The sequence below is a fragment of the Symphalangus syndactylus genome, chromosome 13, assembly GCF_028878055.3.
Source record: "Symphalangus syndactylus isolate Jambi chromosome 13, NHGRI_mSymSyn1-v2.1_pri, whole genome shotgun sequence".
In the NCBI taxonomy this organism is placed as follows: domain Eukaryota; kingdom Metazoa; phylum Chordata; class Mammalia; order Primates; family Hylobatidae; genus Symphalangus; species Symphalangus syndactylus.
The window spans coordinates 23,249,700-23,273,232 of record NC_072435.2 but is presented as its reverse complement, the minus strand read 5'-3'; the positions used below and the strand labels follow the sequence as shown (position 1 = coordinate 23,273,232).

The 23,533-nt window shown below is 57.0% G+C and overlaps 3 protein-coding genes across 5 annotated transcripts; 2 read left to right on the top strand and 1 right to left on the bottom strand.

Moving 5' to 3' along the window:
• Positions 1–781: 781 nt before the first annotated feature.
• TMEM238 (transmembrane protein 238) lies at positions 782–12,885 on the bottom strand. 2 transcript variants are annotated; one of them, XM_055237727.2, is made up of 3 exons: positions 12,515–12,885; positions 10,815–11,700; positions 782–1,024 (listed from the first exon to the last, which is right to left on the bottom strand). In XM_055237727.2, the coding sequence occupies exon 2, from the start codon at positions 11,350–11,352 to the stop codon at positions 10,822–10,824; it is 531 nt and encodes a 176-aa protein (XP_055093702.1). In that variant the 5' UTR covers positions 11,353–11,700; positions 12,515–12,885; the 3' UTR covers positions 782–1,024; positions 10,815–10,821. The 2 variants fall into 2 exon arrangements, with proteins under 2 accessions (XP_055093702.1, XP_055093701.1); XM_055237726.2 differs by lacking the exon at positions 782–1,024 and adding an exon at positions 6,498–6,620.
• Positions 3,383–5,561, top strand: TMEM190 (transmembrane protein 190). Its single transcript, XM_055237725.2, has 5 exons — positions 3,383–3,852; positions 3,930–3,965; positions 4,851–4,976; positions 5,060–5,144; positions 5,233–5,561. The coding sequence occupies exons 1-5, from the start codon at positions 3,795–3,797 to the stop codon at positions 5,459–5,461; spliced, it is 534 nt and encodes a 177-aa protein (XP_055093700.1). The 5' UTR covers positions 3,383–3,794; the 3' UTR covers positions 5,462–5,561.
• A 101-nt stretch (positions 12,886–12,986) lies between the features above and the next one.
• On the top strand, positions 12,987–18,716 carry RPL28 (ribosomal protein L28). Of its 2 annotated transcripts, none has more exons than XM_055237729.2 (5): positions 12,987–13,055; positions 13,441–13,529; positions 13,660–13,783; positions 15,002–15,120; positions 18,559–18,716. In XM_055237729.2, exons 2-5 carry the CDS (start codon positions 13,449–13,451, stop codon positions 18,688–18,690), a joined length of 456 nt encoding a protein of 151 aa, XP_055093704.1. In that variant the 5' UTR covers positions 12,987–13,055; positions 13,441–13,448; the 3' UTR covers positions 18,691–18,716. The 2 variants fall into 2 exon arrangements, with proteins under 2 accessions (XP_055093704.1, XP_055093705.1); XM_055237730.2 differs by lacking the exon at positions 18,559–18,716 and adding an exon at positions 15,296–15,428.
• The last annotated feature ends 4,817 nt before the right edge of the window (positions 18,717–23,533 follow it).

The window sequence follows — 23,533 nt, the reverse complement described above, 5'->3', positions numbered from 1 at the left end:
TCCGGCTGAGTCAGTGTGGGGGGCCCAAGGCTGCGTCAGTGAGGGGAGAGCTGACGTAGCCCCCCCCCCAGACTGGCGGGGCCAGCCAAGGTGACTCAGGCCACCAGCTTGGGGGATGGACTAGCCCGAGGGTATGGGGGACTGGCCTGGGGCCAGCTGGGGAGCAAGAAAAGGGTTGTGGTAATGCCAGCCCCGTCCACCTACAGGGACCAGAACCCAATCCCCCTGCCCCTCCTCCCTCAGACCCGGCAGTCCAGGCCCCCAACCCCTCCCCCTTCAGACCCAGGAATCCAGGTCCCCAACTCCTCCTCCCTCAGACCCAGGAGTCCAGGCCCCAGCCCTTCCTCCCTCAGACCCAGGAATCCAGGCCCCCCGGCCCTCCTCCCTCAGACCCAGGAGTCCAGGTCCCCCAGCCCCTCCTCCCTCAGACACAGGAGTCCAGGCCCAGCCCCTCCTCCCTCAGACACAGGAGTCCAGGCCCAGCACCTCCTCCCTCAGACACAGGAGTCCAGGCCCAGCCCCTCCTCCCTCAGACCCAGGAGTCCAGGCCCCCAGCCCCTCCTCCCTCAGACCCAGGAGTCCAGGCCCCCAGCCCCTCCTCCCTCCTGGACCCAGGAGTCCAGGCCCCCAGCCCCTCCTCCCTCAGACCCAGGAGTCCAGGCCCCCAGCCCCTCCTCCCTCAGACCCAGGAGTCTTGACCCCCAGCCCCTCCTCCCTCCTGGACCCAGGAGTCCAGGCCCTAAATTCTAGTTCAAGAAAGGTAGAGGAGGATCTTGTGGCCCTTCTGCACTTTGGGGAGCATGTGTGGGGAAGGTCATGGGTCTGGGACAAATCCGGGGTCCCAGCCACTGCCAGCTTCCTGTCTCGTCTGGGTCCCCAGCCCTGGATTGTGGGCTCACACTCCATCCCCGCAGTGTGGCTGCAGGAGGTACAGGTAGATGGGGCGGGTGCAGAGTGACAGGGCTGGGAGTTACTGGCAAGTCCTGGGTCTGCCCAGGCCAGGGGGGGACACACTGGGCTACTTCTGTGAAAACAAGAGAAAGAGAGAGAGACAGAGCAAGAGATGAAGACCGGAAAAGAGACCTAGAGGCAGGACTGGGGAGTCCCAAGAAAGTGACATGACAGAGACAAACAGAGCTGGAGAGACAGGGGCAGCAAAGGCCCCAGGAGGCAGCCAGGGCTGCAGAACCCAGTGGAAGCTACAGACCAGCTTGGAGGCTCGGAAACAGACTGGGCAGCCAGGGCCTGGGGTGGTCACAGACACTGGGGAGAAGCCACGGGGACGCGGGGGATGGCCAGGGAGTCCTGGCTGCTGCGCGGCCCCGAGGGGAAGCCGAGCCGGCAGGGTGTGAGGTCAGCAGGTCCCAGGCTGTGTGTGTGTCCGTCTGTCAGTCCCTGGGGGGTCCTGTCTGGCCTCTGGGGGGTGACGGGGCAGGCCGGCCACAGAGGCAGCCCAAACCTGTCATTAGCGGTGAGGGCCGTGACGGCGGGGCCCCCCCAGTCCCAAGCCGCGGTCCAAGGCCGGCAGCCCCGCCCCCCCACCCCCTCCTTGATCCCTGAGGAATCCCGGGAATTGGGAAGTGGGTCCAGATGATGTTGACACAGGAAACGGTCAGCAGCTGCCCGGCCTCAGCCCCACAACCCCTGTGACCCCCACCCCCGGCCCCCTGCAGAGCCCCCTCTAACCTGTGTCATCTCTGACGAAGGCAGCCCGGGGCCCACTCAGTACCCACCAGGATGTTTACAGGAGAGATGGGTAACACAGAGAGTCACCCCACGGGGCTTCCTGAGAAATGGGGTCTGGCTCCTAGACCATCCACCCAGACTCACAAGTTCAGGCCCCCAGCCCCTCCTCCCTCAGACCCTGGAGTCCAGGTCCCCAGCTCCTCCTCCCTCAGACCCAGGAGTCCAGGTCCCCAGCTCCTCCTCCCTCAGACCCAGGAGTCCAGGTCCCCAGCTCCTCCTCCCTCAGACCCAGGAGTCCAGACCCCCAGACCCTCCTCCCTCAGACCCGGGTGTCCAGGCCCCCAGCCCCTCCTCCCTCAGACCCGGGAGTCCAGGTCCCCAGCTCCTCCTCCCTCAGACCCGGGAATCCAGACCCCCAGCCCCTCCTCCCTTAGACCCGGGAGTCCAGGTCCCCAGCCCCTCCTCCCTCAGACCCAGGAGTGCAGGCTCCAGCCCCTCCTCCCTCAGACCCATGAGTCCAGGCTCCAGCCCCTCCTCCCTCTAATGCAGGTGTCTGAGTTTCCAACCCCCTCCTCCCTCAGACCCTGGAGTCCAGGCTCCAGCCCCTCCTCCCTCTAATGCAGGTGTCTGAGTTTCCAACCCCCTCCTCCCTCAGACCCTGGAGTCCAGGCTCCAGCCCCTCCTCCCTCTAATGCAGGTGTCTGAGTTTCCAACCGCCTTTTCCCTCAGATGCAGGACTTCTAGCCCAGAGACTGTGCCGGGGAGCTGAGACTCCCTCCTCACTGTTCTGCAAAGCTGAGTGGATGAGTTGGGGTGCACTAGGGATTATGGTCCCAACCCAGCCCCCCATTCCGGCTTCCTCTTCTTGGAAGCCAAGTTTTCTCCCAGTCACTAGGGAGTGGTGGGGGGAATCAATGAGGAAGCTTCAGGATCTCCGTTTGGCTGACTCCCTCCCACCACTCTCTAACCTCTGTTCACAGACGGGGAAACAAATCCAGGAGGGAAATGGGGGCTCCCTGTCCAGGAGCCACCATGACAGTCTCCGAGCAGCTCTGGCCCACCAGCCCCTCAAACTCAGCAGCGGCCCACATGGCCTGTCCCCTTCCCTGTTTTGTTTTGTTTTGTTTCTGTTTTTGTTTTTTTGACACCGTCTCACTCCTTCACCCAGGCTGGAGTGCAGTGGCATGATCTCGACTCACTGTAACCTCCACCTCCTGGGTTCAAGCAACCTACACCTCCTAGGTTCAAGCAATTCTCCTGCCTCAGCCTCCCGAGTAGCTGGGATTACAGGCAAGTAATCACCACATCCAGCTAATTTTTGTATTTTTAGTAGGGACGGGGTTTCCCCATGTTGGCCAGGCTGGTCTCGAACTCCTGACCTCAGGTGATCCGCCCACCTCGGCCTCCCAAAGTGCTGGGGTTATAGGCGTGAGCCACCGCCCCCAGCCCTATCACCTTCCCTGCTAAACATTCCCTAGACCGCAGGCCTGAGATGAAAAGCCTTTCTCAAGACCCCTGGACCAGGAGACCCCTGGATTAGGCTCCGGCCCCGTCTCATCCCCCTCCCAGGTCTCCTTGTTGCCCTGGGGACCTTCCCCAACAATGGGGCTCAGTGAGGCCTCTGTGTCTCACAGCTCCCCTTCCCCTGGTTGCTAAGGCGAAAGACTCCCTAGCAACGGGGTTTCCTGAGTCTTCGGGCCACCCGAATCCACCTTCTCAGGTATCAGTTTCCTAAGGAAAGGAATTCCCTAGCAAGGCCTCCCAGTTCCCCACCCCTCAGGGCGCCCCGGGTGATATGGAGACATGCCCCCAGACTCCCACGCCCTTCCAGACTTCTCTTTCCCGCCATAAGTTGCCAAGGAGGCTCTTCTAAACCTGAGACGCCCCCACTCTTCCACCAGGTCCCTAAAGAATCAACACCCTAGACCAGGCACGGCCAGGCTGGTGGGAAGTCCCCCCACCTCCCTTCGTCCCCGTTACTGTGGGGACTCCCTAGCAACAGAACTCAGAATCCTGGGGCCTTGTGGGCAGGTGGGTGGGGCTGGTTGCTGGGGGGATGTCCTGTGAGGCCTCTTCCCACAGTGGCCCCAGGGGTCTGGGGAGGTGACATGTTGGGCTCTGGGATCCCAGCGCTGGGCCTGCTCCTATTGCTGCAGGGCTGGGCAGGTGAGGGGCTGGTGAGGCGGGGAGCAGAGGACGACGCCCGGCCCCACACAGCCCTAACACTGCCCTTTCTCTCGCAGACGGAAGTGGAATCCAGGGATTCTTCTACCCATGGAGTGAGCAGCCGCTGAAATACTGGGTCACCCAGGGAGGGGAGCCCACATCAGACCCCTGAATCTGAGGGAGGAGGAGCTGGGGCCTGGACTCCTGGGTCTGGGGGGGGCCTGGACTCCTGGGTCTGGGGGGGGTCTGGACTCCTGGGTCTGAGGGAGGAGGGGCTGGAGGCCTGGACTCCTGGGTCTGAGGGAGGAGGGGCTGGGGGTCTGGACTCCTGGGTCTGAGGGAGGAGGAGCTGGGGCCTGGACTCCTGGGTCTGAGGGAGGAGGGACTGGAGGCCTGGACTCCTGAATCTGAGGGAGGAGGAGCTGGGGCCTGGACTCCTGGGTCTGGGGGTGGGGGGTCTGGACTCCTGGGTCTGAGGGAGGGGGGGGGTCTGGACTCCTGGGTCTGAGGGAGGAGGGACTGGGGCCTGGACCCCTGGGTCTGAGGGAGGAGGAGGGGGGTCTGGACTCCTGGGTCTGAGGGAGGGGGGGGTCTGGACTCCTGGGTCTGAGGCGGGGGGGAGTGTCTGGACTTCTGGGTCTGAGGGAGGAGGGGGGGATCTGGACTCCTGGGTCTGAGGGAGGAGGGGAGGGTCTTGATTCCTGGGTCTGAGGGAGGAGAGGGGGATCTGGACTCCTGGGTCTGAGGGAGGGGGGGGGGGTCTTGATTCCTGGGTCTGAGGGAGGAGGGGGGGATCTGGACTCCTGGGTCTGAGGCGGTGGGGGGGCGGTGTCTGGACTCCTGGGTCTGAGGGAGGAGGGGCTGGGCCTGGATCCCTGGGGTCCTGCACAGAGTAAGCACCAGGAAGGCAGCCCGGGAGCATGGCCTTGGCATCCCATGTATGAGGCCTTCGGAGTGGGGTGCTGTGATGAAGCAAGCCACTGGTGGTTGGTCCCCAGGCTGTGAGGGTGACATATGGGATCGGGAGAGCTGTGGGGGCCAGGCGGCCATCGATAGCCCCAACCTCTGCCTGCGCCTCCGGTGCTGCTACCGCGATGGGGTCTGCTACCACCAGCGTCCAGACGGTGAGGGCTCCTAGTCCCAGGTCCCTGGGGCGCGTGTCTGGTGGTCGGGAGCCCCGGGTCTTAACCCTGCCTCCCTTGTCCAGAAAACATGCGGAGGAAGCACATGTACACGCTGGTCTGGACGTGCAGCGCCCTCCTCCTCCTGAGCTGCAGCATCTGCTTGTTCTGGCGAGTGGGCCTGGGATAGGGCGGGCGCCTGCACCCTCAGGGGGAGGGTCCGGCGGAGGGCGGGGGCTGAGCCGTCCGCTCCCTGCAGGTGGGCCAAGCGCCGGGACGTGCTGCATATGCCCGGTTTCCTGGCGGGTCCGTGTGACATGTCCAAGTCCGTCTCGCTGCTCTCCAAGCACCGAGGGACCAAGAAGACGCCGTCCGTGGGCAGCGTGCCAGTCGCCCTGTCCAAAGAGTCCAAGGATGTGGAGGGGGGCACTGAGGGGGAAGGGACGGAGGAGGGTGAGGAGACGGAGGACGAGGAAGAGGAGGATTAGGGGAGTCCCCGGGGGAATGCTCAATACAGATATGGTGGACAGATGCATGTTCTCTTCTCTGAGAGGCGTGGGGAGCAGGGGGCACGGTGCACACAGAGGCTGGGGTAACAGGTGGGGGCTGGAGGGGGCTTGGGGATGGAGGCTTAGGGGGCCCCTGGAGGAGGCTTAGGGTGTGAGCTGAGAGGGACCCTGGAATGAGAGAGATCTGGGAGGTAAGTGGGGAGGATCTGAGCTGAGGGGGTTCTGCGCTCATGGGGGTGTCCTGGGCTGTGATCATGGGGGCCCTGGACTGAGGGGATAGAGGTGTACGAGTGCTGGAGTGCGAGTCTGAAATGAGGGAGTTGAGGGTATGTGGGGGTGGCGGGGTCTGAGGGGTGCCTGGACTGGGCGGGGAGAGGGACACACCACAGACGTGGAAACGTGCCCCTCAGTCTCCTACACGGAGTGCCAGTGACTGACGGTGCCCCCTGCCCCCACCCCAGATGCACCTAGATGACCATGAGCTGCTCTCCACCAATAACTGAGCATGGCGAGGCAAGGGGTGGGGGTTCTGGGTACAGGCGCCTTCTTGAAGGGCAGGGGCCTCCCTCATGAACTGTGACTTCAGCTCCCAGCTCCCCAGGGCCCAGTGGCAATTTTCTTGGAGGTGCGCTGCAGTCTAAGACTAGTCCTACCCATGCCTCCCTCCCTCTCCCTGCACCAAGCTACCCTTCAAAAGTGTTTCCCCAATACATAGCTTGCAAGTCCGGTTTGCCTCCGTGTCTGCTTCTCAGAGAACCCAAACTCACACAGGGATGTCGGGGAGAGTGGAGGGGTCTGGGCTGAGATCCTTATCCCCTGCCCCCTCCCTGGTCCCCTAGGAGAAGGGGCCAGCATAAGGCTAGGCTCCTATATCCCCAGGGCTCCCGGTGTCCCCAGGGCAGGGGCAGCCTCACCTCAGGTGTGGCCAGGCCCACCTGGGTGCTAGAAGGAAGCAAGCCACCTCCTCTCCATTCCCACCCCGGCAGGGTCCCTCTCCCAGACAGACATGCAGCGCTAAGGCAAATCTGCTTTTTATCCAAGTCAGGAGGGAGGGGGGACAGGGAGCGTCCGGCTGGCCACGGATGTTGGGGCAGCTGCACATCTCAGTCGGTCCTGACAGCTGGAGCCGAGGGGTTGTCTGCAGGAGGGAGGGTGGAGTGAGTGACTGCTCAGGAACCCCTCCCATCCCTGTGTTCCGGGCTCTCTGCCTGGGGGGCAGAGGCAGGGAGCCCCATCCACCCGCCCTTGCCGCTCACATGGACTCACACACTTGTTCCTTCCTCCCTGCATGCCCCCATTTGCTGAGTGTGTGCATGCGTGTGTGCCTTTAACGCCCTGAAATCCACGGGTAGAAGACGGGGAATGCGAGCCAGAAAGGGGGAAACGCAGACATGCAGAAGGGGAAAGACAGAAGCACAGGGACAAAGAAAGAGACCTGGGAGACAGAAACACAGAGACAAAGAGTGAGAGAGAGGGAGACAGGCAGACACAGAGAAGACAAAGGGAGGCCGGGCATGGCAGTCCTCATCTCACACTCTCACTCCAGCATTCTGGCTGCAGGCAGGAGGATCACTTGAGCCCAGGAGTTTGACATCAGCCTGGGTCAAACTGGAGACATAGGAAGACCCCGTCTCTGGTACCTGTAGTCCCAGCTCCTTGGGAGGCTGAGGTGGGAGGATTGCTTGAGCCCCGGAGATTGAGGCTGCAGTGAGCTGTGATTGCACCACTGCACTCCAGCCTGAACAACAGAGCAATAGGGGTGGCTCTGCCCGGCTACTCACGGTGGTCTCGGAGGTTGTGGGGGCTACCAGAGCCAGAACCTGTGGGTCCCTCTGCTAAAATTCAGGTTCTCTGTCTTTCATGTGCTGGAAGCTGCTCGCTCTCCCCAGTAAGCAAGAGTCCTGGGTTTGGACAGACCCATTTTCCTTGTGATTGGGGCCTACGTTCAAGTCAGTGTGGTCTGAGTCTTTGGTGGAGGCTCCAAGAGTGGAGGCCTATGCAGCTGTGTTAGACGTTTAAGCTACATAAAGGATTCTCTTCTCTCCCCTCCCCTCCCCTCGTCTCCTTTCCTTTTCTTTTTTTGAGATGGAGTCTTGCTCTGTTGTCCAAGCTGGAGTGCGGTGGCACGATCCTGGTTCACCGCAACCTCTGCCTCCCAGATTCAAGTGATACTCCTGCCTCAGCCTCCCTAGTAGCTGGGATTACAGGCATCCGCCACCATGCCTGGCTAATTTTTGTATTTTTAGTAGAGACAGGGTTTCACCATGGTTGCCAGGTTGGTCTCGAACTCCTGACCTCAGGTGATCCACCCACCTCGGCCTCCCAAAGTGCTGGGATTACAGGCGTGAGCCACTGTGCTCAGCCAGGATTTCCAAAGGTAACAGTAACTACAGGTGCATATTTTTGCATTTTATGCCAAGCTTCATGTTAGCTTACGCTTCACCCGTGCAAGCAGATGTTCATGCTTTCTAATCCCAGTTCCTTCACCGAACCACAGTATGCAGCATATGATTGGGGTGACTATTTCTCCAAATCTCACAAAGAATAATATATAACTGGTAGCATTCTGGATGCATAGGAGAAAAGTTAATTCTAGCTGGGCGTGGTGGTTCACGCCTGTAATCCCAGCACTTTGGGTGGCCGAGGTGGGCAGATCACCTGAGTTCGGGAGTTCAAGACCAGCCTGACCAACATAGAGAAACCCCGTCTCTACTAAAAATACAAAATTGGCCTGGTGTGGGGGTGCATGCCTGTAATCTCAGCTACTCGGGAGGCTGAGGCAAGAGAATTGCTTGAACTCAGGAGGCAGAGGTTGCGGTGAGCCGAGATTGCACCATTGCACTCCAGCCTGGGCAAGAAGAGTGAAACTCCGTCTCAAAAAAAAAAAAAAAAAGTTAATTATTTACCTACAGAGAATGTCCTAGGATAATAGGGTTTAATTCGTTTACCAAACCCCTATTTGAGAGATGGATTCAGTCACCCATCCATCCGTGTGCCAATAAATGCATTCATCCACTCATCTGGGTACCTATCATTCAGCCCCAACCATCTATCCAACTACCCATTCACCCATCTATCCAGAGAGCGCGCAGAGGCTGGGCAAACCCTGACTGTCCTACGGATAGTCCTATGGACCAGCCGAGGCCCCTGCCCCAAAGAGTTCCCAGGTGTAACCGCAAGTTAAGGTGCCCTGGGGAGGTGACACAGGCACCCTCATTCCTTTTGTTCAGTAGGAGTCTCTGAGGCCTCCCCAGCACCATGCTGCATGGGTGAGGCCGAGGACACAGAGAAATATCAGGAAAGGCTCTTGCCCCTTTATCAGGCAAGGCTCCCTCTCCAACCATATCCATTCATGGTTCATTCCGCAATTCACCACTTACCCACATCTACCCATTAAACAACCCATCCATCCATCAATCCAACCACATCTCTGCATCAACCAACCCATGCATTCACCCATCCACCCACCCACCCATCTATTCATTCACCCGTCCATCCACCCATCCATCTACCCATCCACCTATCCATCCACCCACCCATCTATCCATTCACCCATCTATCCATCAAACAACTCATCCATCCATCCATCCACCCATCCATCTACCCATCCACCCATCCAGCCATCCATTCTTCCATCCATTTATCCATCCATCCTTCCACTTCCCTACCCAACCATCAGCCTTTCCTGATTTCACACTTTTTGCTGGGCAATGCTAGGAACAAGGACGCTAGGGACCTAGGTCTTACCCTCAAGGCTCTCCCTGTCGGGTAGGAGAGACAGTAACAACATAGACACAGCACATGGCCATGCAAGCAGCAAGAGGGGTCGCTCAGAAAATGTGAAGACCCAGAGAAGGCCAAGAAATTGAGTTAAATCTTAAACACGTGAGAAGTTTTCTGGGTGGAGTGGAGACAGCCAAGGGCACTCCTCATATAGAGAAGAGCAGGAACAGGGACCAACTGGCCATCTGTGGACTGAGAGACATCATTAGTGCAAAGAGGCAGGAGAAATGGGGCCAAAAGGGGGTCCACAGGCCAGTGAGTGCTTCAGTTTTTTTTTTTTTTTTGAGACGGAGTCTCTCTCTGTCGCCCAGGCTGGAGTGCAGTGGCGCAATCTCGGCTCACTGCAAGCTCTGCCTCCCGGGTTCACGCCATTCTCTTGCCTCAGCCTCTCCGAGTAGCTGGGACTACAGGCGCCCGCTACCACGCCTGGCTAATCTTTTGTATTTTTTAGTAGAGACGGGGTTTCACCGTGGTCTCGATCTCCTGACCTCATGATCTGCCCGCCTCGGCCTCCTAAAGTGCTGGGATTACAAGCGTGAGCCACCGCGCCCGGCTTCAGTTTAACTAAAAGTGAAGAGGGAGCCACAGCAGGTCTTTGAGCAGAGGCAGGCTAGCTGGAAAGGTGTGTTTAGGAAAGAGATAGAAGGTAGAGGGGAAAGGGGAGTGAACGTGTGGTGGCTTCACTTCTCCTGCTGTTGGTCCTTCTTACTCCTCCTTTCCTAGGCCTACAGGTCAGGAAAATCCCAGCTCCTCCTTTCCTAGGCCTACAGGTCAGGAGAATCCCAGCTCCTCCATCTAAGTGTTGTGTGGCCTTGGGCAAATGTGGCACCTTTCTGCGCTTCAGTTTCCTCCACTGCAGAATGGGGATGGTAATTGTAGTGACCTCGGAGACCAGTTACATCGAGAGGATTAAATGGGGCCTGGGCTGGGCTCAGTGGCTCACGCCTGTAATCCCAGCACTTTGGGAGGCTGAGGAGAGCAAATCGCATGAGCTCAGGAGGTGGGGACCAACCTGGCTCACATGACAAAACCCCGTCTCTACTAAATATACAAAAATTAGCCCGGCAAGGTGGGGCGTGCCTGTATTCTCAGCTACTTGGGAGGCTCAGGTGGGAGGACTGCTTGAGCCTAGGAGGTCGAGGCTGCCGTGAGCTGAGATCACGCCACTGCACTCCAGCCTGGGTGACAGTGAGAGATCCTGTCTCAAAACAACCCCAAACGACAACAAAACAAAACAAAACAAAAAATGGGGCCTGGTGTACCTGGAGGCTGGGGCTCTCCCCGTGCGGGGGGCCTAACTGTGTGACTCGGCCCCCAAACTTCCCATCGCCAGGGGCAGGGTCTCACAGCCTCCCCCACGTATGCACTTGTGCTTGCTGTGTCTGCGGTTCTCCGCCAGTCTTCCCGTCCCGGTCTCCACCCCGCCCTGGGACTCTACCTCCCCGTGGCCGCTCTCTGTCTCCATCTGTCCATTGCTCCCCCGTCTGTCTCCATTCCCGTCCCTCCCTCGGTCCCTCCGTCTCCCCGCCCTGCCCCGCCAGCCCCTCACCTGGGCCTCACTCGCTGCCCGCGCCCGCCGCCCCGGGCCCGGCCTCGAGCGTGGCGAGCTGCAGGCGCACGCGGCGGGAGCCGGCGGCGGGCGGCGGGGGCGCGCGGGCGGCTCGGCGCGCTCTCCGGGAGCCGGGCGTGGGGCGCTGGCCCGCGGCGGCGGGCGCCGACCAGCGGCGGGAGAGCTTGCGCGCCAGGCGGGCGAGCGCCGAGGGCCGCAGGCCGTAGTCGCGCTCCAGCTCCTGGCGCGAGATCTCGATGTTGCCGGTGTACCAGAGGATCCAGCCCAGCAGGCTCAGGAACACTAGCAGCGCGCCCGAGTAGATGAGCAGGTCCCCGAAGTCGCGGCCGCGCACCTGCAGCTGCGCGAACACGCCAGTCAGCAGCGCCGCCATGCCCGCCACGTCCAGCGCCACGGCCAGCAGCAGCGCCATGCGGCAGCGGCCCAGGCCGGCCGCGGGTGCTGGCGCGGCCGCCGGCGCGGACGGTGCACCCGGCGGGGTCCCCTGAGAGGCGCACACCGCTGGCGCCGCCGCCATGGCCCTGCACCGCCGCCGCTGGCGCCCAGAGAGCGTTCAGGGGTGCGGCCCGGCGCGGGGCGGGGTCAGGGGACGGCGCCAGGTGTGCCAAGCTCCCGCCTGGTCACCTGAACCGGGCTGGGCGCGAACCGGCTCGGCCGGGGTTACCCTGGCCGTGGTTTCCGTGCAGGGGCTATTGCTCAGAGTCCTGAGCTGGTGGTAGCCAGGCGCACAGCCAAGGGTGCCTAGGGCCCGTGCCACCCAGGGAGGTCACCCATGGCCAAAAATCAGGGCATTTTAGTGGTGGCAGCGTGGGACACTCGGAGCCGGGCGTGGCGTTGTTTCTGCTCAGTGTCCGCCTCCCGAAGCCTGTGCAGATCAGACAGTGCAGATCAGACAAGGCCCTTAGACACCAAGGAGCTCTGGGACGCGGGAACCAGCAGTCGGGGTGATCTAAGAGGGGAAGCTCCGGGCTCCGCGGAAGCTGAGTTTCCTTCACTCAGCGCGTCTCTTCTGGGGTCTCCTGTGTGCCCAGCGAATGAAGCCACGGACACAAAGACGGACGAGACCCATCAGGTCCAGAGCGCACCCGTGGAGGAAGCTGGGCGAACCCCGACTGTCCTATGGATAGTCCTATGGACCAGACGAAGCCCCTGCCCCAAGGAGTGCCCAGGTGTAACCGCAAGTTAAGGAGCCCTGGGGAGGTGACACAGGCACCCTCATTCCTTTTGTTCAGTAGGAGTCTCTGAGGCCTCCCCAGCACCATGCCGCGTGGGTGAGGCCGAGGACACAGAGAAATATCAGGCAAGGCTCCTGCCCCTTTAGGGTGGCCCTGACAACGGATCATAACCTCCCAGGGAGCTGATGGGGTGTGACAGGCACACCATAGGCTGGAGTCACAGGTGGAGGGCAGGGAAGAGGACTGGCAGATCTATAGAATCCTAAAGGGAGCCAAGAGCAGCCACATGCAAATCTCCCTCCCTCCAAACAACTCTCCCTTAGAGGGCATCCGCGCTCCCCTGGGGTGGCAGTCTGCGAGAAGTTTCCGTGTAGGTTCTCCCCAGGCTTAAACAGTTTAAGAGTTTTATTTCAAGAAAACCCTGGGGAGGGCGAACTGCAAGGGGGCTGCCGGGATTAGCCGAGGGATTCCGAATGAAGACGGAGTATTTCCGAACATACACACCTCTCCCAAGAGCGTTTCCGGAGGGTTCCGAAAATACCCGAACGGGCCTCGGCGCCCTCATTGGCCATCATCGCGAGGGCTTACGAAGACCGGAAATATCCAAAGGTGCCGGGGCTAGGCTTAAATAGTTCACGCATTCAACAGTTCATTCATAAAACAAATGTTTGTTGAGCGCCCATCATATGCCAATCACAGTGACAAGCGCTGGGTGAGCAATACCGGAGAGACAAGGCTGAGGTATCGGTCCCAGGACCTCTCGAATTGGAGCCACTCGGAAATCCAGCGGTAGAGTTCCGAAAACTTCCGAACGGTCCTCGGAATACGCTCTCGGCCCTCTAACCGAATAGTTCCGAATATTCCCGAGCGTTGAGCGATTGGTCGGCGGAAGTAGCCGAACATCATCGAGCCGCCTCGGAGGTGGGGACGGACAACTCCCGTCGCGCCCGCCCAGAGAGGAAGCGGAAATGCGTTTACGGTATTAAAGGCGTCGCCCCGCCCCTTGCCTTCCTCTTTCCGTCTCAGGTCGCTGCTGCGAGAGGAGGTGAGCGTGCGTCTTTCTGGTGTGGTCGCCATCTCGCGCCCGCCGCGCACTCCCTCCCAATCCTCTGCCTGCCTTCTCCCCTTGAGCCTCAATGGTTATTGGCGGACCCCAACCCCTCCCCCTGAAGTCGTTGTGAATTTTCAAATTATTTTCCCTTCACTCTCATTCGTCGCAGTTAGTCTCGGCTGCCTGAGGTCGGTCCCGCCGCCTTAGGTTACTCAGTCCCGCCTGACAAAGAGTTCTAGGTCGCTGTCTGCCCTCAGAGGTCTCCCATTCACCCAAGTTCCCAGTCGCTCTCGTCCTCTGCTGTCCGAGCGGGGCCCGTGGCCCAACGCCGGTTTAGTTCTCTGTGTCTGACGCTTTCCATGTGCCCGTTTCCCCGCAGCCGCCGCCATGTCTGCGCATCTGCAATGGATGGTCGTGCGGAACTGCTCCAGTTTCCTGATCAAGAGGAATAAACAGACCTACAGCACTGTAAGTGGGGCCCGGATGCGTCGCTGCTGCGGGAGGAGGGTCCTGGGTCCCTGACTCGGGGTCAGAGGGCGGGACCTTCGCATGTCTCCGGGTCCCCTCTTGACGATGCCTTGTGCCGCCTCCTTCCCAGGAGCCCAATAACTTGAAGGCCCGCAATTCCTTCCGCTACAACGGACTGATTCACCGCAAGACTGTGGGCGTGGAGCCGGCAGCCGACGGCAAAGGCGTCGTGGTGGTCATTAAGCGAAGATCCGGTGAGTTTTGTGTGCTTTGGGCCAGAGAGCGGCCCCTTTCCCGGGTCAGGGAGCTGTGATTTTTTACTGACAGGCAGGAGGAGTGGTAACTGCCATCGCGGCGGGCATCCCTGGCGACAGGGTGTTGGTCTAGGAACCGGCTTCCCTCTCGGCCGACTTGCCAGCTCTGTGAGCCGCGCGTGTCTGAGCCTGGGTCTTCACCTGTAAAGTGGAGAAACGAAAAAGTACCCGAACTTCCTCGGTGGTTGTTGAGAGTTAAGGCACGGGGTTGATGTTTTCAGATGAAATTCTCAAAGCAAGTCGGCGTGGCGATGGATGGCTTCATCCCACAGGTGGGAAAATTGAGGCACAACAGGGGAGGGGCCGTCGCTACCACACTTAGGAGGGGACAGGCTGGGTTGGTCGCAGCCATTTGATTCCCATTTTGCCTGTGTAGGTTAGAGAAGAGGTCTTGAGGACCTCACTCCGTACATTGTGCTGTCAGGTGCAGGCCTGTTTGGGGATTCCCTGAATGTTCATGTGAGTCGAGGGTTTCTAATGGAGGAGTCCAGCTTCACATGTGTTCTTGCCAGGGCTCTGTTTTCTTTTTCTTAGAGCGAGTTTTTCTCAGGTTCTTGATTGGAACTGCCTCAGAGCCAAGGGTCCTTTTATTCAGTGGCGGCAACAAGTGATCCTCCTGTCTTAGGGACACGTAGTCCAGGGAGCAGCTAATTGCTTGGCGCCTGGGGACCCCGTTCTGGGGAGTCCTGAAAGCTTTCAGCTTTCCCCCCTTGGATTGCCGAATACATGGGTGGCCCTTCCTAGACTAAGGGACTGGCCTGAGTGAGGCTGGGCCTCTCAGCCAAGCTGATGTTGAACCACTGCTGTGGGGATGGGCCTGGGGTTCCTGGGAAGCTATTGCCAGGAGCGTGGGCTCTGGCCGGACCTGGATCCGATCCTAACTGAAGCGGCAGCTTCCTGGCATGAGAAAGGAGTGTTTTCATGGTGGACAGTATTGGGCTATGAGTGTGACAGAAGCTGTGTCTTCAGTACTCTGGGATGATGAATGAGCCTCTGTTAAATGGACAGGTGGGGAAACAGCTACCTGCTGCCTGCCCAGGCACCTGCCATGGGCCCAGGGTGCTTAGCTTCTCAGTGTGAGACCGTCCACACCTGCGAGGTGCGCTAAAGGTGCAGGTTAGGTGGATTGATCCCAGGGCCTCCCCGACCCCCAACCAGGCCAGCGGAAGCCTGCCACCTCCTATGTGCGGACCACCATCAACAAGAATGCTCGCGCCACGCTTAGCAGCATCAGACACATGATCCGCAAGAACAAGTACCGCCCCGACCTGCGCATGGTGAGCTGGGGTTTGGGGATCAGGGTGGGGGAGACTGGCCAGTGCTGTGGGGAAGGGCCTCCCACTACTGATTGCAATACGGGCTGGATTCTTGCTTTCAACCTACTCCCCAGCCCCAGCATGGGCGGCTTGTGGAGTGTGCGAGCTGAGCCTTGCTCTGCCCTCCCGCCCCCAGGCAGCCATCCGCAGGGCCAGCGCCATCCTGCGCAGCCAGAAGCCTGTGATGGTGAAGAGGAAGCGGACCCGCCCCACCAAGAGCTCCTGAGCCCCCTGCCCCCAAAGCAATAAAGAGTCAGCTGGCTTTCTCACCTGCCTCGACTGGGCCTCCCTTTTTGAAGCGCTCTGGGGAGCTCTGGCCCTGTGTATTGTCATTCAGGCCATGTCATCAACACTCTGCTTGTCACCTTGTCCATCTGGAGGTGATGTCAGTGGCTGGCCATGCAGGAGGGGTGGGGTAGCTGCCTTGGCCCTGGTGGGGGCAAGGGTCACTGTCTTCACGGAAAAAGCTTGCTGACTTGTGATCAAGACCTACTGTCCCATTGTGAAGTGGCCTGAAGAATCCCAGCTGGGGCAGTGGCTTCCATTCAGAATAAACGCCTTTTCTAGCCCAGAAGGGTGCGAGTTGAGGGCTAGGCCCTGGGCCCTGGTGCTGTAGCACAGTTTGGGGACTTGGGGTGATCCCAAGCCCTGGGGGACGGCAGGCATCACGTGAGGAAGATGAGATGACTTCCGCATCCACGGAGTGCGCACAGCCGCGCTCGGAGGGGATGGGCTGGGCTTGATGCAACCTTGTCTCTGAGATGGGCAACTTGGTGGGTGGTGGCCCCAGGGTATAGCCAGCAGGCATTGAACAGCCTTAGCATTGTCCCCCTACTCCCAGCCCTCCGGCTGTCCCCATCCCTCCCCAGTCTCTTTGAGCTGGCGCTTGTCACTCAGGTCTCAGCTCAGTGGCCCCTCCTGGGCCACCCAAGCTTTCCTGATTGCCCAGCCCTCCTGTTTTCTTTGGCCTGTTTGCTCCCTAGTGTTTATTACAGCTTGTGAGGCCAGGAGTTTGAGACCATCTTAGGCAACATAATGAGACACCAACTCTAAAATAAAACTAGCTGGGTGTGGTGGTGCGCCACCTGTGGTCCCAGCTCCTCAGAGGTTGAGTAGAGGCTGAGGTGGGCGGGGCACTGGAGCCAAGAGTGTGAGGCTGCAGTGAGCCCATGAGCCCCACCACTGCACTCCAGCCTAGAAGACACCGTGATTCAGTGAGGCCTGGATGGGGAAAGAGTCATGCTGTTGATCCTCAAGTTTCCTGGGCACCTGTCAGCCACTGCCAGGGACCAAGGATCCAGCATCCAGGGCACCCCTGGTTCCTGCCATCCTGGGTACCCAATTCAAAGAAGGACTCTGACACCACCCATGGCTCTGTGACTTAGGGTAAAGGGACTGTCAGGGCCTCGACTTGCCATTGGTTGGGGTCATAGAGGGCTGGGAGCCCTGCATTTTGGGGCAGACTACTGCCCTTCCGACCGCAGTCCTGTCTGCTCCAGCCTTGCCCAGCCCAAAGGAGAGCAAATCTGACCACTTCTTGCCAGCCCCTGTCTGCTGTGGATTACCATATACTCTCCTTCCCTTAGTTGGGTCTATTAACTCAGATTGAGATTGAGAGGGGTTGCCTTAGAACTGAGTAGGGTGACTTGGTACCTGCTCAGGACCCACTGCCATCCCAATCCCACTCAGGCCCACCCCTGGCTGGCTTCACTCTGCTGGTGACTTGGTACCTGCTCAGGACCCCCCACTGTCCCAGGCCCACTCAGGCCCACCTCTGGCTGGCCTCACTCCGCTGGGACTCCGCCTTCATAAGGAGAGTTCACTGCTCACCTTAGTAGATGGTCCCTTCTCGTGCGGCCTCTCCCCTGGCATCTGCTTCAGTTGTCCTCCACAGCACTGATTTCCAGCAAGCAAGCTGGCAGGTTTATCTGTGTCATGTTTGTCCTGTGCTGGTGGGCAAGGGGTTTGTCTAGCACACCAGCATATAATAAGACGCTTAATGAATGGTGGATATTGAATGTATAAAGGCTGAGGCCCACCGGTCTTGAGAGTTTGGTCACCGGAGACTTTTTTTTGGAGTCTCTGTTGCCCAGGCTGGAGTGCAATGGCGCAATCTTGGCTCACTACAACCTCCACATCCTGGGTTCAAGCGATTCTCCTGCCTCAGCCTCCCGAGTAGCTGGGATTACAGGTGGGTGTCACCACACCCAGCTCAGTATTGTATTTTTAGTAGAGATGGGGTTTCACCATTTTGCCTGGGCTGGTTTGGAACTCCTGACTTCAAATTACCCATCTGCCTCAGCCTCCCAATTGCTGGGATTACAGGCGCCTGAGGCTTTCAGATGTGGCTGCTGCTGCTCATAAAGTCTTGTCCTTAACCACCTCCTTTCCTGTCCTGGAGCCTTGCCCCTCTAGGCCCCACCCCCTGTGGAGTCCTGCTGGCTGCCTCTATCCCTATCTGAATCCTCCCTGCTGTGTGGCCTCCCCTGATCTTGTCTGTAACATAGCCCAGCTTAGTGGACCTCTGTTCCTGCAGGTGGCCAGCCCGTCTGTGTGGCTGGGCTGGGGAGGCCACATCTGGTATCTGAATGCTACTGGTGGGTTGGGGTGGAGGAACCAGGAGAGGGCTGGAGGGAGGGAGATGGTCTCAGCCCCAGAGAGTTTGGAGTCCCCAGTGTGCTGAGCAAACGTGGATACACCATTTCCCTCTAGACCTCATCTTGGAGAGGGAGATGTTGGATGGGGCCATCTATTCAAGCTTTATTCACACAAGTCGTGTCTGTTGGCCTGGAAATTGGAAAACCAGTTACACCAAAAACATGATATTAAAAAAAAAAGCAGGCAGGCTCACCATAGTAAAAATGCTGAAAGCCAAAGACAAAATTTGGAGAACAAAAGAAAAGCGTCTTGTCACATACAGAAGGTCCCTGATAAAGTTAGTAGCTGCCCTCATCAGAAACAACAGGCCCAGGCAGTGGGGACACATCCAGAGTGCTGCAAGAACCTCCCCCAGGTCATCCTATCCCCAAGAGTGATGCCCGGCAGCATTCCCAGCTCAGGGCTAATGGTTCACAGAAGCCAGGAATCAAACTGCCTGGGTTCCAGTCCCAGCTCTGCCAGTTATGCCCAGCTGTGGGGACTTGGGCAGCTCATTTAGTAGCACCGTGCCTCAGTTTCCCATACGTAAAAGGCCATTTTGAGTGCCTTTCACAACCCTCCATAAGGCAAGTGTCTCAGTGTTCACTGCTGTCTCTCCAGCTCTTGGTCCAGTAGCTGCATGGTGAGTGAATATAGGGCGCACCCTGGAAGGCTGCCAAGCCCAAGGTTGTGCAGAGCGCTGGGGACTCCAGACTCCCCACAGCAGCAGAGACTCAGGACTGAGGCATGCTCTGTTCACAGGACATGCTGGCATCTACTGTGTCAGGGCTCCGTTGCTCTGTGGCTGTGCAACCTTGGGCAACTTCCTCAACCTCTCTGTGTCTTCGTACCCTCATCTGTAACATGTGTGTCAGTAGACCCACTCAGGGTTGATGAGAAGATTAAATGTGCAAAACCTGCTTGACTGTGCCCACAAATCTTGATTGTAGGAATAAATTAATGACTATTTTTATAAATATTTTGATCAGATGAACTCAGATGATCACAGATGTCTTCACATGCCTGTGACTAATTTGCACACAAACTAATGCTCATGTTTCCCAAGCACCTGGAAGACATGCCAGATCCATGTGCAGTAATGCCTGGTGGCTCCAGGTCTGCCCCGCCGTCCTGTGGGGCTGTGAGCTTTCCCAGCCTCCTGCCTGTGTTTCTGAATATCATTCTGTCCTCAGCTGCATTTCCGGCCCAGGCTGCTTGGTTCTGCCCAGGAATGGTATCGATTCCCCTGTTTCTCTTGTAGCCAGTTACTGGAATAAAATCACCTACTTTAAAATCTTTCATTATGAAATATGCATGTGGTCTTGAAAAACTGCAAATGAAAGAAGAATATGCAGGGGAAGAAATCTCAGAATCCCAGCCCCTAAGTTAGCCACCTGTGCTTCTCCTTTCTGGAAACTTCACACATACGCATGCCGATCTCATCTTTTTGTTTGCCTAAGAGACAGGGTCTCACTGTTGCCTGGGCTGGCGTGCAGTGGTGCAATCACGGCTCACTGCAGCCTCTAACTCCTGGGCTCTCAATTATCCCGCCTTAGCCCCTTGTGTAGCTGGGACTAAGGTGTGCAGCACCACGCCTGGCTAATTTAAAAAGATATTTTGTAGAGACAGGGTCTCACTGTGTTGCCCAGGCTGGTCTTGAAGTCCTGGGCACAAGCAATCCCCTGCCTCGGTCCCCCAAAGTGTTGGGATTACAAGCGTAAGCCACCGCACCCAGCCTCATCTTTTAATGTCTTACACAGATTGGATGGTGTCAACAGGAACCTCCACCTTGCTCCTTTTCCCTAACGCACTGGGCTGTCTCTCCATCAGCACACACAGGCTGCGGGCCCCTTTTGATGGCCATCAGCGCTGCATTGATGAAGCCACTCATTTAAACACACCCCTCAATGGCTAATCCCCCAGAGGCTCCCCAGCACCCCTCTCCTCTGTTCCTCTTGAACACCTGGCCCTCCCCCAGGCTCAGCCATCCCTAGCATGTCTGAATCACACCTCCAGCGGCCCCTGCTCCCACTGGCCTCCCACACCCGCCCGCTCCCCTGCTGTCCCTCCAGGCTGTTCTCTACACAGTAGCACATTGATCTTTACAAATGATAAATCAGACCTGTCATCCTCCCTTGGCCGACGCCCCCCCGCCCCCATGAGGAATAAAAGCCCAAACCCTTCTCTAGGGCCAGCAAGGCCTCGGATCTGGCCCTGTCCAGTCTCCCCAGCCTCCTTAGTCTGCAATCTTCTGAGGCCTCTCTCCTCCCTGAAGCTCCTAGCTGGTCCCTAGGCTCAGATTAAGACTGTCTCCAAAAAAAAAAAAAGGTATAATTCACATAACATAAAGTCCACGCTTTTATAGTGCACAATTCAGTGATTTTTAGTTTTCACAAAGCTTTGTAACCACAACCCCTATCCTATTCAAGAACATTTCGCCATCCCAAATGGACACCCAGTATCCATGAAGCAGCCACTCCCACTCATGTCCCCGCTAGCCCCTGCCCTGCCAATCATCAATTTTTTATTTTTTGAGACAGAGTCTCGCTTTGTCGCCCAGACTGGAGTGCAATGGCATGACCTTGGCTCACTGCGACTTCAGCTCACTGCAACCTCCGCCTCCTGGGTTCAAGCGATTCTCCTGCGTTCAAGCGATTCTCCTGCCTCAGCCCCTCAAGTAGCTGGGATTACAGGGGCCCGCCACCACGCCTGGCTAACTTTTGTATTTTTAGTAGAGATGGGGTGTCACCATGTTGGCCAGGCTGGTCTCAAACTCCTGACCTCAGGTCATCTGCCCGCGTTGGCCTCCCAAAGTGCTGGGATTACAGGTGTGAACCACCGCACCCAGCCACAAATCTTTTTTTTAAAGGGACAGGGTCTCAGCTGGGTGCGGTGGCTCACTCCTGTAATCTCAGCACTTTGGGAGGCTGAGGCAGGTAGATCACAAGGTCAGGAGATCAAGACCATTCAGGCTAACACAGTGAAACCCCATCTATATTAAAAATACTAAAAATTAGCCGGGTGTGGTGGTGCATGCCTGTAGTCCCACCTACTTGGGAGGCTGAGGCAGGAGAATCGCTTGAATCCAGGAGGCGGAGGTAGCAGTGAGCCAAGATCATGCCACTGCACTCCAGCCTGTGTGACAGAGTGAGATTCCGTCTCAAAAACAAACAAACAAAAAGATAAAGGTCTGTTGCTCAGGCTGGAGTGCTGTGGCACAATCTCGGCTCACTGCAGCCTTGAATTCCTGGGCTCAAACAATCCTCCCACCTCAGTCTCCGAAGTAGCTGGCACCACTGGTGTGAACCACCATACCCAGCTAATTTTTAAATATTTTTGTAGAGACAAGGTCTCACTGTGTTACCCAGGTTGGGCTTGAATTCCTGACCTCAAGTGATCTTCCTGCCTTGGCCTCCAAAAGTGCTGGGATTACAGGTGTGAACCACTGCACCTAGCCCAGAATTTCTATTTATTTATATATTTTTTAAAGAGAATCTCACTCTGTTTTCCAGGCTCTCTCTAGCCTTGAACTGGGCTGAAACAGTCCTCCCACCTCAGTTTCCAGAGAGGCTGGGACCACAGGTGTGTGCTGCCACACCCAGCTAATTTTTAAAATTGTTTTGTAGAGAGACGATCTCACTATGTTGTCCAGGCTGGTCTTGAACTCCTGGGCTCAATCCTCCCATCTCAGCCTCCCAAAGTGCTGGGATTACAGGCGTGAGCCACTGTGCCTGGCCCCACCCAGAATTTTTAAAACATGAAAAAGCTTATGTTTTGGGCCAATATCTAAAATATATTAAGTGAAAAAAAGCAACCTGCAAATAGTGTAAATGATATGCCAACATTCCTGTTAAATATTTTTAAAGATTTAAACAATAAGATGCATGTGTATTTCCTTGCATATGCATCTAATGCCTCTGGATGTCACAACATGCAAACATTATTTGTCTCAAGGAAGCAGAGTTGGAATACCATGTGATGAATATTAGCCTCTCTCTTTTTTCTTTTCTTTTCTTTTTTTTTTTTTTTTGAGAGAGAGTTTCACTCTTGTCCCCCAGGCTGAAGTACAGTGGTGCCGTTTCGGCTCACTACAACCTCTACCTCCTGGGTTCAAGCGATTCTCCTGCCTCAGCCTCCCAAGTAGCTGGGATTATAGGCATGTGCCACCGTGCCCAGCTAATTTTGTATTTTAAGTAGAAACAGGGTTTCCCCACTTGGCCAGGCCGGTCTTGAACTCCTGACCTCAAGAGATCCACCCATCTTGGCCTCCCAAAGTGCTGGAATTACAGGCGTGAGCCACTGTGCCTGGCTTTCTTTTTCTCATTTTAAAGATTAAAATTTCTATAATGAAATAGCTCCCTTTCATTCTTGTATCTGGGACAACCAGTTCTCTTGACCAGGGACAACCAATGTTACCAGGTTCTTGTGTATTTTTCTGGAGAAATTCTATGCAAATGCAAGGAAATTTATATATGTATTCTTTTGCTCCCCGCTTCTTTACATGACTGGTAGTGTCCCATACACGGCATATTGCACCTTGCTTTTTTGACTTAACAGTAACCTTTGGCTGAGCGCGGTGGCGCACGCCTGTTACCCTTGCACTTTGGGAGGCTGAGATGCGAGGATCCCTTGAGCCCAGGAGTTTGAGACCAGCCTGGGCAACACAGTGAGATTTCATCTGTACAAAAAAATTAGCCGGGCATGGTAGTGTGCACCCGTAGTTCCAGTTCCTTGGGAGGCTGAGATGCGAGGATCACTTGAGCCCAGGAGTTTGAAGTTGCAGTGAGCTATGTTGGCACCACTGCACTCCAGCCTGAATAACAAGAAAGTAACCTTGTAAAAAAAAAACTTCAAAATTAAAAATTCTGAAATACAGCACAGAAAAGTGCATAAATATATTTATACACTTAAAAAAATCATAAAACACCTATGTAACCAATACCCAGATCAGGAAATGGAAGATTACCAGACCCTCAAAACCACCCAAGTATTCAACCTTGGCCACTTTTAGGAAACCCTCCCGCCCCTCCCCTACCCTCCTTTTTTTTTTGAGACGAGTCTCCCTCTGTCGCCCAGGCTAGAGTGCAGTGGCATGATCTTGGCTCACTGCAAGCTCCGCCTCCTGGGTTCACGCCATTCTCCTGCCTCAGCCTCTCGAGTAGCTGGGACTATAGGTGCCCGCCACCACGCCCGGCTAATTTTTTTTATTTTTAGTAGAGATGGTTTCACCATGTTAGCCAGGATGGTCTCGATCTCCTGACCTTGTGATCTGCCCGCCTTAGCCTCCCAAAGTGCTGGGATTATAGGTGTGAGCCACCACACCCGGCCTCCCTTCCCTTTCTTTCTGAGGCAAGGTCTGGCTCTATCACCCAGGCTAGAGTGCAGTGGCACGATCTTGGCTCACTGCAACCTCTGCCTGCCAGGTTCAAGCCATCCTCCCACCTCAGCCTCCTGAGTAACTGGGACTACAGGTGCACACCACAGCGTCCAGAAAATTTTTGTGTTTTTTGTACAGACAGGGTTTCGCCATGTTGCCCAGGCTGGTCTTGAACTTGTGAGCTCAAGCCGTCTGCCTCAGCCTTCCAAAGTGTTAGGATTACAGGCATGAACCACTACACCCGGCCTCCTTGTTTTCTTTTATAGTTTACCACCAACATATGTATGTTTAGCAGGAGAATTTATTTTTGCCTATTTTTGAATTGTGTATGAAGGCATTCAAGCTGTAGTATCTTTTGTG